We start from the raw sequence: 17,079 nt of genomic DNA, 5'->3' as shown, positions 1-17,079 counted from the left end.
TCTGATTCGCTATGTTGCTTACCCTATGTGCAGGGCATTGCAGTAGCTTAGGTATCCATGGTTACAACCACTCATATCATGACAGTTAGCTAGTTAGTTGTTAGTGGCCATAACCATGTATACGGTATCTAAGCTACTGCAATGCCCTGCACATAGGGTAAGCAACAGTGCAAATAAGTAGAGCTATACTACATTTCTGATTGGAGGTACTGGCTAATGTTGATATTATTACACCTGCTGCATATTGGGATAGGATATTGCAGATGGGAATAACCCTTTAATAGAAGAACAGCACAATGCAAGATTCTCAGAAAAGTATTTACGGGAACAGATGTCAGAATGGCTACCAGTTCCAGCTTGTTTGCTTGGCTTAGGCTTTGCAATACAAAATATCACATGTTTAAAATATCATCTGCATTTTGAATTCTGCATCACATAAACCTGCTTTCTGTCTAATTTAGTAGTTTTGTTTGATATCATAACTTTATCGTTGGATTCCGCTCAGATATCTCCATCACATATGCTTCCAATGTAAAAAGCTTTGTTTATTAGCTTGAAGTATGACAGCAATTTAACATGAGCTGTAAATACAGATATTAAATAAACGGCGACTCATAAGAGCCCAGATTGAGCAGATTTCACTTTATTGATGAACAGATGTTTGAAGGATACCTGGATTTAATGCAAAGAAGGAAATATTGCAGGTTATTTGTTGCAAAACAGAAATTCCTGCAGTTTTAAGACATTCGAAAACAGTGCGGTATATTTCCTAGAAGTACATCCTAATCTGATTGATGAACTGTGCTTGATTATTAGCAATAATTATCATAATCAATCAACTTGTAAAGTAATATGCATATCAATATGCAAATACATATTTCTGGAAGAAATGCCAGGAATGTCCCGTCATCATGTCTATATAAGTGTGGTGTAGAGATGTAGCAATGTAGTAGATGCCCTTACATAAGTCAGTGAAACACTATTATCGATCGCTGACTGACTATACATAATTTCTTCATTGCTGTTTACTGGCATGATTAGGCAGGCCATTGAGTGATGCCAGGAGCAGAACAATCACTAACACAATCCTTCTGTCTCCATGCAGTGTAATGTTATCCATAGCATGCCCCCTGCTACAGGGGTCCCATCATCTTCTATAATTGGCCAATGTAAACATGGCAGCCAACAATTGAGCTTCCAGCAGAATTCAAACAATATAGGGTTTGTATGATTGTATTAACAAGTGATTGTCCCTATATAGTTTGCACAATTCCATGTGAAAAGGTCTTTACCTTCAGCAGCAGAGAATGTTATATTGTTAACAGGTACCTGATATGAGGAAAATATACCTGTATAAACCAACTTTAACCCCTTCAAGTCGCGGCCCTTTTTCGTTTTTGCATTTTCATTTTTCACTTCCCTCCTTCCCAGAGCCATAACTTTTTTATTTTTCCGTCAATATGGTCATGTGAGGGCTTATTTTTTGCAGGACAAGTTGTACTTTTGAACAACACCATTAGTTTTACCATGTCTTTTACTAGAAAATGGGAAAAAAATTCCAAGTGCGGTGAAATTGCAAAAAAAGTGCAATCCCACACTTGTTTTTTGTTTGGCTTTTTTGCTAGGTTCATTAAATGCTAAAACTAACCTGGCATTTTGATTCTCTAGGTCATTACGAGTTCATAGACATCTAACATGTCTAGGTTATTTTGTATCCAAGTGGTGAAAAAAAATTCCAAACTTTGCTTAAAAAAAAAAAAAGTGCCATTTTGCGATACCCGAAGCGTCTCCATTTTTCGTGATCTGGGGTCAGGTGAGGGCTTATTTTTTGCGTGCCGAGCTGATGTTTTTAATGATACCATTTTGGGGCAGATCCGTTCTTTTGATCGCCCGTTATTGCATTTTAGAGCAATGTTGCGGCGACCAAAAAAACGTAATTCTGGCGTTTTGGATTTTTTTCTCGCTACGTTGTTTAGCAATCACGTTAATGCTTTTTTTTATTGATAGATCGGGCAATTTTGAACACGGCGATACCAAATACGTGTAGGTTTGTTTTTTTTTAAATTGTTTTATTTAGGAAGGGGCGAAAGGGGGGTGATTTAAACTTTTACATTTTTTATATTTTTTTCATATTTTTAAAAACATTTTTTTTTTACTTGTGCCATGCTTCAATAGCCTCCATGGGAGGCTAGAAGCTGGCATAGCCTGATCGGCTCTGCTACATAGCAGCGATCATCAGATCGCTGCTATGTAGCAGAAATGCAGGTGTGCTGTGAGCGCCGACCACAGGAGGGGCGCTCACAGCAGGCCTGCATCAGTAACCATAGAGGTCTCAAGGACCTCTATGGTTACCTTCCTGATGCATCGCCGACTCCCGATCATGTGACGGGGTCGGCGATGACATCATTTCCGGCCGCCTGGCCGGAAGCACCGGTTAAATGCCGCTGTCTGCGTTCGACAGCGGCATTTAACAGGTTAATAGTGGCGTGTGACTAGCGATTTCACCTGCCGCTATTGCGCGCACATGTCAGCTGTACAAAATAGCTGACATGTCGCGACTTTGATGCGGGCTCACCGCCAGAGCCCACATCAAAGGGGGAGACACGACATGCGCCGTACTATTACTGCGCATGTCGTGAAAGGGTTAATATACTGATGATAGTATTTCAGAGATGAAAAGTGAAATAAATAAATTCAGCTTTACAGCATCGAAAAAATCTTCTGTTTCCAACAGAGGCACATGCGTAGTTGTTATATGTGGTGGCACATATCTTATATAGATTCCGGCAGGTACAGTACATGAAGTAGCTGACTCTATCTTTCCAACTTTGATGGTAGTACTTTTCTTCCTCTGCTCGCATCCCACTCCTAGTTTACCATCCATTTTCTGGCATGAACATCTAGACTAGTTTCTATAAACCTTCAAGTCCAGCTTGCACGTAGCTTCTATCCCTGCTGCCTTCCCCATCTCTGGGTCGCCACAAACCCACGGTAACCTTTCTGGTCCTCTGGATCCATGCCATTGAAGTTGATACTTTCTTTTATTCCAAATCATTGCCCTGGTCACAGGTCTGGCCAGCTGTACTCCAGGTTTTCAGTCGTCTATCAGTGACAATTTAGAAGCCTACTTTCCTTATCCTTTTTATCATATATGTATAAATGTGTATGTGTAGATGTTGGACATATATGTTTATCACATATATGCACATATATTGTGTGGTCTTGTCATTGCCTTTCTATCTCTCTGTCACGATTTACAATGACCCAATGGGGGGTCGGTCAGCGGAAGGCACAACAAACACACAACGGGATGGGAAAGGGGAGAGGAAGGCCCTACTGATAGGGGAATGAAGGATGGACACCCCCTGAGCTCAAACCTGAGCCTGTCCCTGCACTCCCCTAATGCCCTGAGTGGGTCTTTCCCCCCAATGCCCTCAGGAACCTCTTCCCTCACTGTAATCTCAAACTGCCCTGGCTAGTGCACTGGCCGGCAAGGGCTCTGGCCTCACCACTGCAGATGGTACCACATTGGGGACAGTGACAAACACAAGATAGAAAAGAAATAAGCACAACACTTAGCTTCCAAGGTGTTCTGCCGAGATCCACACCCTGATGACACACAAACAGGACTCCAAACTCCAGGAATAGCTGACACCAGAAAGCTGCAAATGCACAGCTGGTCTCGATAGAGAAACCCTATCACCAACAGCCAGCTGATGCATCAGGTGACCATTTAATGGATGTTGGGAGTGGTCATGACCCACATCAGCTGAACTAGCCACTCTGCTATTGCAGCAGGTCCTGAAAGGAAAGAAAAACTACATTAAAAACATAGTGGAACCAGAGCCGCTATGCATCCAAAATTGCATCGTGGCACTCTCATTAGCAACAACTAAGAGCATGGTATCCCCTTTTACACCGAAGGCTCTGCATGGGCTAATCAACAATAACTTTTTCCTGCTTAGAAAACTTCACTACATTCCTATTATGAATATAAAAAATACAGTTTTTTAACATCTTTTAGCATCATGTCAACAATAGCAGATCTTCAGTGGAGTCAGCCAACTTTGACTACTTTACAAATAGATAATTATTTAACTGAGAAATTTGATGGGAAGATGAACCCAGCTCTTCTTGTTGCTTTGTGTATGTTGTTAAGGGCTTTAGTGGAGTATAATGATAATTATTAAAAGCTAGAGGGTCTTATTCAGAAATTTCAGCCAATTTGTCTATCCAAATATTTGTGCAAAAATCTTATTATACCTAAAATATCAGAAAATAGGATCAATTAACACTAGCACTAAACATAGACTTGACTTGTTCTCTATCAAACTCTTTATATTCACACCAAAAAATGTCCTTATTAAATTGCTATGGCACTTCAAAACAATATGTAATCCAAAGCAGACTTATATGTGATTAGCCGCAAGAAGAGAACCATATAATAAAAATGTATATCAATCTTTATTCAATTATTATAAATAAAAACAACAAGACCAAATGTTTTAAAAAAACAAAGTATCCATTCAGAGAATGGCCAGACCACACCACCATATATATGCCAACTGTGTTACCAACTATACTGAGATATTTATGAACCTGCTCGGGAACCTATTGCTGTGCATCAGAGAATAAAAGATTGTTATTATAATCTTCTGCTATACATATAAAAAGGTAATGGCAATCCATAAAAAATTCCCCCTATCCATATCAGAAATCTCCGGCCAACATGGCCAAACATATGCGGTTTAAATTTCCAAACTGCTGGTGCTAGCAAAACCTTAGACAGTAAGTCCCCAAACAGGCAAATGGTGCAGTGTGTGAGCCCGTCAATTCTCCCTCGCATGCCCCAACGCGCGTTTCACCCAGAGCTTCTTCTGGGGGTGCCATTTGCCTGTTTGGGGACTTACTAAGGTATTGCTAGCACCAGCATTTTGGAAATTTGATTTTTGATATAATTTGGTCTTGTTGTTTTAATTTATAATAATTGAATAAAGATTCATATACATTTTTATTATATGGTTCTCTTCTTGCGGCTAATCACATATAAGTCCGCTTTGGATTACACAATCTTTTTATATGTACAATCCATCCACAATAGTAGATATTATCAGACACTGGGGAAAAGTTGAATGCGTTCACGCTGCATTTGAGTACCATGCCCTTAAACTAGATGAGACATATATCGAAGTGTTGTCTTTAAGGCCTTTGGTAATGTGCTAACTATATGTTTGTGTACTGCTGCCTCACCTATAACCAAAAGTGTATTTGACTACACTTTTCAAAGCAAATGTGCAGAATATTTTTTATTTTTATTTAGTACGGTATATACTGTAAATGCAGCTCTATAGGCATACATATGGGGCATGTTTCAGAAGTTCCTTCCAAATCTATTTCCAAGAACACAATATAAACATAACCTGAAAGTATTTTTTCAGCCAAACAAGAGTAAGTTAAGTAATTTACCAATATACCCATTCTTCTGCCAATGGCTCCACCTTGTGGGCTTGAAATAGGACCAGAATTGACGAGACAGTTCCAGTTTACGACATGTGACCATGAATGGAAAAAATATGGATTATTATGAAAGAAGATGTAAAATATAGACCCAATAAGACAAACAATGTTTCAATCATCACGAATATGACACTAAATTGTGTTGACTATTGTTTATTTTATTTTCATAGTAAAAGAAAAAGAAGAAAAACTTTCTTCCCCATGTGAAATGAAGTACTGTGGACAAGGAAGGCGATGCATTATTAGTCTGAAATCTGGACTTCCAGAGTGTTTTTGTGTGGAGAAATGCAAGCCTAGATATATGCCAGTTTGTGGATCTGATGGCAAGTTTTATGAAAACCATTGTGAACTTCACCGGTCTTCCTGTCTACATGGAAAGAAAATATACATTGTGCACAGCAAGGACTGTTTCTTCAAAGGTAGGCTAAAAGCATGCATGAAAATAATTTATAGACATTTGTAAACCACAATCTATGCCTACTAGCTTACAAGCATCATTAATAGAGGAACTTATGGAGACAGATTCATGATTACGAACTTGAATATGTACTGTAACTAGTGTTGAGCGATACCGTCCGATACTTGAAAGTATCGGTATCGGATAGTATCGGCCGATACCCGAAAAGTATCGGATATCGCCGATACCGATACCCGATACCAATACAAGTCAATGGGACACCAAGTATCGGAAGGTATCCTGATGGTTCCCAGGGTCTGAAGGAGAGGAAACTCTCCTTCAGGCCCTGGGATCCATATTAATGTGTAAAATAAAGAATTAAAATAAAAAATATTGATATAATTACCTCTCCGGAGGCCCCTGGACATCACCGCTGGTAACCGGCAGCCTTCTTTGCTTAAAATGAGCGCGTTTAGGACCTGAGAATGACGTCGCGGCTTCTGATTGGTCGCGTGCCGCTCATGTGACCGCCACGCGACCAATCAGAAGCCGCGACGTCATTCTCAGGTCCTAAATTCCTAGAATGAGGAGTTTACGACCTGAGAATGACGTCGCGGCTTCTGATTGGTCGCGTGGCGGTCACATGAGCGGCACGCGACCAATCAGAAGCCGTGACATCATGGAAGTCCCTAAACGCGCTCATTTTAAACAAAGAAGGCTGCCGGTTACCAGCGGTGATGTCCAGGGGCCTCCGGAGAGGTGAGTATATCAATATTTTTTATTTTAATTCTTTATTTTACACATTAATATGGATCCGATACCGATTCCCGATACCACAAAAGTATCGGAACTCAGTATCGGAATTCCGATACCGCAAGTATAGGCCGATACCCGATACTTGCGGTATCGGAATGCTCAACACTAGCTGTAACTCCTCTCCAACGTCTTTTTTTTTCCCACGATACTTACATAATATTTGTCAAGAATTTAATTTATGCTCTGAACTAATGTAGCCTCTAAAGTAGAGTAATGGATGATTTTTACTACATCTTGCAACAATGATGCTGGATTAGGTAGCAGAACGCAAACCTTTGTAGGAGATTGGTTATTGGTTAGGGTAGGGTATTGGGAAATAGGTGGTGTCAACATTTTTTTAAGATTTATGTTTTCAAAAGTTGAAAATTGAAAATTTTCTACAACATTTCAGAATAGCTTAAGATGTAAAGTAAAAATTTTAAGATAATTAAGAAATTCCAATGAAAAAGTGAATTAAAAAAATCGCATGGAATTTACTCATCTATATAACGCGTTTCACATATACATCGCTTTGCATTGAAAAATCCTTTTTATTGTTTTATTATTATATTTTGCAGACTATGGCATTAAGTAAAAGTTTTTGTTTTCAATTTAGGCTTTAGTCTTTTAGAAAAGATCTACAGAATGTGATAAATGTTTAATAAAGTGGTATCCCACTTCTGAAACCGACCTGAATGCAAAAGTGGACACTAAAGGAATTGTCCACTATCTCAATATTGATTACCTATCCATAGGATAATTCATCAATATACAATTAGTTAGGGGTTCGAGACACACAGCAGCCCCCACTGACATGCTGTGATCACCCCCAGTGGTGGCTAGAACTAAACGTTGTACAGTGCAGAACAGCATGGTCCTATACACTGTTTCATGTCCATCGGCAAATACAGTAAATAAGCAATTATTGAAGAGAATAGAAAAGGATCTACATTACCCTGTAGCAGCCACTAAACAGTATACGGCTGTGGTGTTCTGCTCTGTGCACTATTTACATCTGGCCATCACTAGGGTGATGATAGCTGATTTTTGGGATTGCAAAGTATTTGACTCACACTGATCTTATATTGCTCACCTACATTAAGGATGGGTTATCAATATAAAAATAGTCAACTAACCCTTTAATGTGCATGGTACTATCAATTAATCGTAATCTGTCAGCCATTCAGAAATGCGCCAAATATCAAGTTGTGTTCTGTTATTTATTTATAATGAAGGTTTTATCATTAGATTACAACTGTTGTGACTAGTTAGCACCTGAGCAGTTGTCTGACCACGCCCCCTCCTCTTATAAGCAGGTTACTGTCCATAGACTATGTAAATGTAAATACAGAATCTGGTGTGGTTCAGGATAGCTTTCTGAGCTCTGCTCTATGCCGCATTTAAGAACGCTACTTGTGTCGAAATTGTGTCAAAACTGCTGCACACAGTGAACTAAGTGATGCAACTTTGGATTCAGAGTCTCTTTTCCTACATTATGCTGCTCTCAGATGAGGTAGATAAAACCTTGTGACTGATTCCCTTTTATGTGGAATATGGAAATAAAGGAATTAGTTCACATTGATGTAATTTCGCAAATTAGAAACCTCCTTGATAGTCACTAACGTTAACCTTTCGACTTACAAAATAGGGGCCGTGGTACTGGTTTTGACATTACTGTAGCATATCTTATAAATGAAAACTCTTCAAAGTACTGTAATTGTGCAGCATATTTTCCTTTACCTGTTGTTGAACGCTAATTCCACGGCTTGAATAATAATTGTGCTGCTTGAATAATTCTGACAAAGTTGATTTGGCAGGTAAGCAAAAACCTGCTTTGGATGTCGCATCAAACCAAAATTCGCGTTTGATGAGCCCAACCCACCCACAATGAGCGTAGATCAGTTCCAAGACCTGCTGCTATGTTCATTTCAGGCATTCATTATTGAAAGTCATTAGCCGGTGTAATGAAGATTGATATCAGATGCTTTTTGGATACATTTGTTTTCACTGAAACTAAAATAAGATAAATAAGATGATACAAAAGGTACAGATGTTGAGTTCATAGCTATTACAGGAATAAAACTCAATTCTGCCATTCATTTTGTAGAGACCTGAGCCTGCTAATAGTTATTACTTTTTTATTGCATGATTTAACCCCTTCAAGACCCAGCCTATTTTGACCTTAAAGACCTTGCCGTTTTTTGCAATTCTGACCAGTGTCCCTTTATGAGGTAATAACTCAGGAACGCTTCAACGGATCCTAGCGGTTCTGAGATTGTTTTTTCGTGACATATTGGGCTTCATGTTAGTGGTAAATTTAGGTCAATAAATTCTGCATTTATTTGTGATAAACACGGAAATTTGGCGAAAATTTTGAAAATTTCGCAATTTTCACATTTTGAATTTTTATTCTGTTAAACCAGAGAGATATGTGACACAAAATAGTTAATAAATAACATTTCCCACATGTTTACTTTACATCAGCACAATTTTGGAAACAAAATTTTTTTTTGTTAGGAAGTTATAAGGGTTAAAATTCGACCAGCGATTTGTCATTTTTACAACGAAATTTACAAAACCATTTTTTTAGGGACCACCTCACATTTGAAGTCAGTTTGAGGGGTCTATATGGCTGAAAATACCCAAAAGTGACACCATTCTAAAAACTGCACCCCTCAAGGTACTCAAAACCACATTCAAGAAGTTTATTAACCCTTCAGGTGCTTCACAGCAGCAGAAGCAACATGGAAGGAAAAAATGAACATTTAACTTTTTAGTCACAAAAATTATCTTTTAGCAACAATTTTTTTATTTTCCCAATGGTAAAAGGAGAAACTGAACCACGAACGTTGTTGTCCAATTTGTCCTGAGTACGCTGATACCTCATATGTGGGGGTAAACCACTGTTTTGGCGCACGGCAGGGCTTGGAAGGGAAGGAGCGCCATTTGACTTTTTGAATCAAAAATTGGCTCCACTCTTTAGCGGACACCATGTCACGTTTGGAGAGCCCCCGTGTGCCTAAAAATTGGAGCTCCCCCACAAGTGACCCCATTTTGGAAACTAGACGCCCCAAGGAACTTATCTAGATGCATAGTGAGCACTTTGAACCCCCAGGTGCTTCACAAATTGATCCGTAAAAATGAAAAAGTACTTTTTTTTCACAAAAAAATTCTTTTAGCCTCAATTTTTTCATTTTCACATGGGCAACAGGATAAAATGGATCCTAAAATGTGTTGGGCAATTTCTCCTGAGTACACCAATACCTCATATGTGGGGGTAAACCACTGTTTGGGCACATGGTAAGGCTCGGAAGGGAAGGAGCGCCATTTGACTTTTTGAATGAAAAATTATTTCCATCGTTAGCGGACACCATGTCGCGTTTGGATAGCTCCTGTGTGCCTAAACATTGGCGCTCCCCCACAAGTGACCCCATTTTGGAAACTAGACCCCCCAAGGAACTAATTTAGATGCCTAGTGAGCACTTTAAACCCTCAGGTGCTTCACAAATTGATCTGTAAAAATGAAAAAGTAATTTTTTTTCACAAAAAAATTCTTTTCGCCTCAATTTTCTCATTTTCACATGGGCAGTAGGATAAAATGGATCATAAAATTTGTTGGGCAATTTCTCCCGAGTACGCCGATACCTCATATGTGGGGGTAAACCACTGTTTGGGCACTCGGCAGGGCTCGGAAGAGAAGGCGTGCCATTTGACTTTTTGAATGGAAAATTAGCTCCAATTGTTAGCGGACACCATGTCGCGTTTGGAGAGCCCCTGTGTGCCTAAACATTGGAGCTCCCCCACAAGTGACCCCATTTTGGAAACTAGACCCCCCAAGGAACTTATCTAGATGCATATTGAGCACTTTAAACCCCCAGGTGCTTCACAGAAATTTATAACGCAGAGCCATGAAAATAAAAAATAATTTTTCTTTCCTCAAAAATGATTTTTTAGCCTGGAATTTCCTATTTTGCCAAGGATAATAGGAGAAATTGGACCCCAAATATTGTTGTCCAGTTTGTCCTGAGTACGCTGATACCCCATATGTGGGGGTAAACCACTGTTTGGGCGCACGGCAGGGCTCGGAAGGGATGGCACGCCATTTGGCTTTTTAAATGGAAAATTAGCTCCAATCATTAGCGGACACCATGTCACGTTTGGAGAGCCCCTGTGTGCCTAAACATTGGAGATCCCCCAGAAATGACACCATTTTAGAAACTAGACCCCCAAAGGAACTAATCTAGATGTGTGGTGAGGACTTTGAACCCCCAAGTGCTTCACAGAAGTTTATAACGCAGAGCCATGAAAATAAAAAAAAAAATTATTTTCTCAAAAATGATCTTTTAGCCTGCAATTTTTTATTTTCCCAAGGGTAACAGGAGAAATTGACCCCAAAAGTTGTTGTCCAGTTTCTCCTGAGTACGCTGATACCCCATATGTGGGGGTAAATCACTGTTTGGGCACATGCCGGGGCTCGGAAGTGAAGTAGTGACGTTTTGAAATGCAGACTTTGATGGAATGCTCTGTGGGCGTCACGTTGCGTTTGCAGAGCCCCTGATGTGGCTTAACAGTAGAAACCCCCCACAAGTGACCCCATTTTGGAAACTAGACCCCCAAAGGAACTTATCTAGATGTGTGGTGAGCACTTTGAACCCCCAAGTGCTTCATAGAAGTTTATAATGCAGAGCCGTGAAAATAATAAATACGTTTTCTTTCCTCAAAAATAATTATTTAGCCCAGAATTTTTTAATTTTCCCAAGGGTAACAGGAGAAATTTGACCCCAATATTTGTTGTCCAGTTTCTCCTGAGTACGGTGATACCCCATATGTGGGGGTAAACTACTGTTTGGGCACATGCCGGGGCTTGGAATTGAAGTAGTGACGTTTTGAAATGCAGACTTTGATGGAATGCTCTGCGGGCGTCACGTTGCGTTTGCAGAGCCCCTGATGTGCCTAAACAGTAGAAACCCCCCACAAGTGACCCCATTTTGGAAACTAGACCCTGAAAGGAACTTATCTAGATGTGTGGTGAGCACTTTGAACCCCCAAGTGCTTCATAGAAGTTTATAATGCAGAGCCGTGAAAATAATAAATACGTTTTCTTTCCTCAAAAATAATTATTTAGCCCAGAATTTTTTATTTTCCCAAGGGTTACAGGAGAAATTGGACCCCAAAAGTTGTTGTCCAGTTTCTCCTGAGTACGCTGATACCCCATATGTGGGGGTAAACCACTGTTTGGGCACACGTCGGGGCTCAGAAGGGAAGTAGTGACTTTTGAAATGCAGACTTTGATGGAATGGTCTGCGGGTGTCACGTTGCGTTTGCAGAGCCCCTGGTGTGCCTAAACAGTAGAAACCCCCCACAAGTGACCCCATTTTAGAAACTAGACCCCCCAAGGAACTTATCTAGATATGTGGTGAGCACTTTGAACCCCCAAGTGCTTCACAGACGTTTACAACGCAGAGCCGTGAAAATAAAAAATCATTTTTCTTTCCTCAAAAATTATGTTTTAGCAAGCATTTTTTTAGATTCACAAGGGTAACAGGAGAAATTGGACCCCAGTAATTGTTGCGCAGTTTGTCCTGAGTATGCTGGTACCCCATATGTGGGGGTAAACCACTGTTTGGGCACACGTCAGGGCTCGGAAGTGAGGGAGCACCATTTGACTTTTTGAATACGAGATTGGCTGGAATCAATGGTGGCGCCATGTTGCGTTTGGAGACCCCTGATGTGCCTAAACAGTGGTAACCCCTCAATTCTACCTCCAACACTAACCCCAACACACCCCTAACCCTAATCCCAACTGTAGCCATAATCCTAATCACAACCCTAACCCCAACACACCCCTAACCACAACACTAACCCCAACACACCCCTAACCCTAACCACAACCCTAATTCCAACCCTAACCCTAAGGCTATGTGCCCACGTTGCGGATTCGTGTGAGATATTTCCGCACCATTTTTGAAAAATCTGCGGGTAAAAGGCACTGTGTTTTACCTGCGGATTTTCCGCGGATTTCCAGTGTTTTTTGTGCGGATTTCACCTGCGGATTCCTATTGAGGAACAGGTGTAAAACGCTGCGGAATCCGCACAAAGAATTGACATGCTGCGGAAAATACAACGCAGCGTTCCCGCGTGGTATTTTCCGCACCATGGGCACAGCGGATTTGGTTTTTCATATGTTTACATGGTACTGTAAACCTGATGGAACACTGCTGCGAATCCGCAGCGGCCAATCCGCACCGTGTGCACATAGCCTAATTCTAAAGGTATGTGCACACGCTGCGGAAAACGCTGCGGATCCGCAGCAGTTTCCCATGAGTGTACAGTTCAATGTAAACCTATGGGAAACAAAAATCGCTGTGCCCATGCTGCGGAAAAACTGCACGGAAACGCAGCGGTTTACATTCCGCAGCATGTCACTTCTTTGTGCGGATTCCGCAGCGGTTTTACAACTGCTCCAATAGAAAATCGCAATTGTAAAACCGCAGTGAAATGCGCAGAAAAAAACGCGGTAAATCCGCCATAAATCCGCAGCGGTTTAGCACTGCGGATTTATCAAATCCGCAGCGGAAAAATCCGCAGAGGACCAGAATACGTGTGCACATTCCTAACCCTAACCCTAGCCCTAACCCTAACCCTAACCCTACCCCTAACCCTACCCCTAACCCTACCCCTAGCCCTACCCCTAACCCTACCCCTAACCCTACCCCTAACCCTACCCCTAACCCTACCCCTACCCCTAACCCTACCCCTAACCCTAACCCTATTCTAACAGTGGAAAAAAAAAAAATTCTTTATTTTTTTATTGTCCCTACCTATGGGGGTGACAAAGGGGGGGGGTAATTTATTATTTTTTTTATTTTGATCACTGAGATAGATTATATCTCAGTGATCAAAATGCACTTTGGAACGAATCTGCCGGCCGGCAGATTCGGCGGGCGCACTGCGCATGCGCCCGCCATTTTGGAAGATGGCGGCGCCCGGGAGAAGACGGACGGGACCACGGCTGGATCGGTAAGTATGATAGGGTGGGGGGGGACCACGGGGGGGGGGATCGGAGCACGGGGGGAGGAATCGGAGCGCGGGAGGGGTGGAACGGAGCGCGGGGGGCGTGGAACGGAGCACGGGGGGACTGGAATGGAGCACGGGGGGGTGGAACGGAGCACGGGGGGGGGTGGATCGGAGTGCAGGGGGGGTGATTGGAGCACGGGGGGGTGATTGGAGCACGGGGGGAGCGGGCACGAGCACGGGGGGGAGCGGAGCACTGGACGGAGGGGAGCCGGAGCAGTGTACCGGCCAGATCGGGGGGGTGGGGGGGCGATCGGAGGGGTGGGGTGGGGGCACACTAGTATTTCCAGCCATGGCCGATGATATTTCAGCATCGGCCATGGCTGGATTGTAATATTTCACCCGTTATAATGGGTGAAATATTACAAATCGCTCTGATTGGCAGTTTCACTTTCAACAGCCAATCAGAGCGATCGTAGCCACGAGGGGGTGAAGCCACCCCCCCTGGGCTAAACTACCACTCCCCCTGTCCCTGCAGATCGGGTGAAATGGGAGTTAACCCTTTCACCCGATCTGCAGGGACGCGATCTTTCCATGACGCCGCATAGGCGTCATGGGTCGGAATGGCACCGACTTTCATGACGCCTACGTGGCGTCATGGGTCGGGAAGGGGTTAAAAGCTATTCGAATTCATTTAGCGCAATATACTTTTAGTAGATTTAACTGTATGCTGTTTTTCACTATGAAACATGTCGATTTATACGAAGTAAATGTCAGAATTTGCACCTTTCACCCTTCTAAAATTATGTTAAAAATTATTAATACTCCACAGAACACGACAGCTCTCGAATCTGTGTCAAAGAATGGACGACTAATTTAATGTATCTTTAAATCAAACTTACAGAAAAGATTCGGTTGTTACTAAATTAATATAAGACAGTACGTAGATGATACCAGGCACAATATTACACTGCTAGTCCACCTAACTTGAAGAAAGCTATAATACCAGCCTCTGCTAAATGTTTTGTTTAAGAATCAATGAGACAGTATAACCAATTGGAACATCTCATGAACGTCAGACCCTCCTGAAAAGAACATAGCAGGGGGCCTTGGAATTGAACTATGCTCCTTATGGGTGGGTTTAGATCATCATATACAAATTTAAGGCTCATTTAATATTAAAGGCTTTTCCTAAAGATAACTGAATCTTTAGGGTAACTCCAAGAACTACAAATGAAAAGGAAACTTTTGCTCACCAGAATGAGAACACTGTAAAACTTCCCTTATTTATGCCTTTGCTTTGTGTAATGGGGGCTGGATAATAAATCCATAAATGTTGTCTTTATTTGGTTGATACAACACAAGACAACGGGGGCATACGACAATGTCTTACTGGTCTTGATGAGAGGGCTTTTTGAATGGGACACTCTTGATTTATTAAGAGGCTTATGCCTCTTAAAAAAGATTGGTGAGGTGCATATTAGCATCCATTGCTATGTGCACCTTGCTACAATTTTTTCTCCAGCCTTTGCTGGAGTAATGTTTGTGGCATAGCAAACACCGCTGCTTGTCATTAATTTGTCAAATGGGGGCGTCACACTCCAATTCTGCCCAAGCTCTGCCAACTTTGTTGCAACTGGGGCAAGAATGGGATGAACATGTCAAAAATTGCATTTTTTTGTTCACAACCTCACATTAGCACAAAAAAAATTGTATCTTTTCAAAGCTTTTTTTTTAATAAAAGCTTTAATGAATCAGACCTAATGTCTTTTATTTGTAAAAGACTTTGCAAACTGGGTTCTGGAGAAAATATACCAGTAAAGGCTCGAGAACATTAAGAAGAACATTACTCATTATACTAAACTACTTTTGGAAAGTAGATCAATGAAAAATATCACCTCTAATTGTCTTTTACATTTCTTGTCAATAAGTCTATAAATAAATTAGGAATCTAACAGCTAGAGTACTCAGGTCATTAGAACCCAAATCCCCTTGCTTTGTAAGTTTGCACAGATTGCCACTTGCGGACCCTTAGAGTAGTGTGTCATGGTACAGTAAAAATATCTTTCTATGATTCCTTATACGCCTTTTAGGCAGTATAGAAATGAGAAGTAGTGACTGACTTCAAGAATTGCTTAATATAGCAAAACCATAGCAATTGCTGACTTAGGTCAATGCAGCAAACTGCAAGCTTAAATATTGATAGTTAACTGAAATCAGGATTCTGGGAGAATTAGGAGCTTTAGAAAAGTGTTGGCATCAATAGCGTCTTGTCAAACAAATTTTCTTCCTCTGGAGATTTTAGAGAGCAGTGCCCTTTGGTTCCTTTCTAAAACTCGGTTCTTGCTTCTTGGCATCTCAGCTAAAGAACTGCTGACTTGGCATCTGAATTCACTTTCAAATATATTGGAAAATCAAGCTGTAATTGAGCAAAATGTATTTTGAAGCTGCCCCAAATATAGAGATTTTGGAATTTTCATGCAAGAAACTACATCTGTAACAGTTCCAGAATTTAACAGGAAAATTAAGCAGCATGGAGAAGCTAAATAATATCATGTTAGAAATTGATACCTAAACACAAAAATGGATACAAGTTGTAGTATTTCACCCCTAAATTATACATCCTTGAGTTGTCATCTGTTAAGCTTTTCTTTTCGAAAGCTGACAACATTTAGGCAACGTGTCATTCGTTATGATTCAAACCCTTGCTCCTGTGGTCCGTGGTTGGTGCCTTAGCTACAGGAGATACATCTGTTCTTTGGGTGTTTTAGTTCTATTATCTTTGCTTCTGTCACTTTAGGTAACAGGTGTTTTTCATTTACTCTATTTGTCTGCCCTATCACCTTTAGGGTGCAGCTTTATAAACATTCCCCTTTAGGTGTTTCCTGGTTTTGCTAGTCTTACTGGTATTAATTCACTTAGTTTATGTTGGTTGCAGCTGTTTCATGTGGGATTACTTTATTCCTTATGGAATTACTATTCTAACGATACTAGGAACTGCTATTGATATCCAGGGTAGACTGCCGTCAAGTGTGGGCGCCATTGCATTATCTTAAGGTGCCAACCTTTGGTAGGGACAGACCAGTGTCAGAGGAGGGCTTTTAACAGTTTGTACAGGGATCTATCAGGTTCAGGTATTTGTCTTCTCAGTTTGTACACTACTCGCGTGAATGTGCTTTAGCAGTCATAACACAATGCCAACAATCTCTCTCCATGTCTCTTTCTCTGCTGCTTGCTTTCTATTTCTCTGTCTGTGTCTCTCTATATATACATATATGCAGTATATATAAACAGCTCTGGTAAAAATTAAGAGACCACTGTAAAATGTTCAGTTTGGCTGATTTTTCTCTTTATAG

At 41.0% G+C, this 17,079-nt stretch overlaps 1 protein-coding gene across 1 annotated transcript in view; it reads left to right on the top strand.

Moving 5' to 3' along the window:
- FSTL4 (follistatin like 4) overlaps positions 1–17,079 on the top strand; it is a 1,706,306-nt gene that overhangs the window by 757,620 nt on the left and 931,607 nt on the right. The window contains exon 4 of the mRNA XM_069761964.1: positions 5,688–5,936. Coding sequence (XP_069618065.1) covers positions 5,688–5,936 — 249 coding nt within the window. The remainder of the gene's footprint in view (positions 1–5,687; positions 5,937–17,079) is intronic.

This window comes from Ranitomeya imitator, chromosome 4 (assembly GCF_032444005.1).
Source record: "Ranitomeya imitator isolate aRanImi1 chromosome 4, aRanImi1.pri, whole genome shotgun sequence".
Classification (NCBI taxonomy): Eukaryota; Metazoa; Chordata; class Amphibia; order Anura; family Dendrobatidae; genus Ranitomeya; species Ranitomeya imitator.
This window is presented reverse-complemented; position numbering and strand designations above follow the sequence as displayed.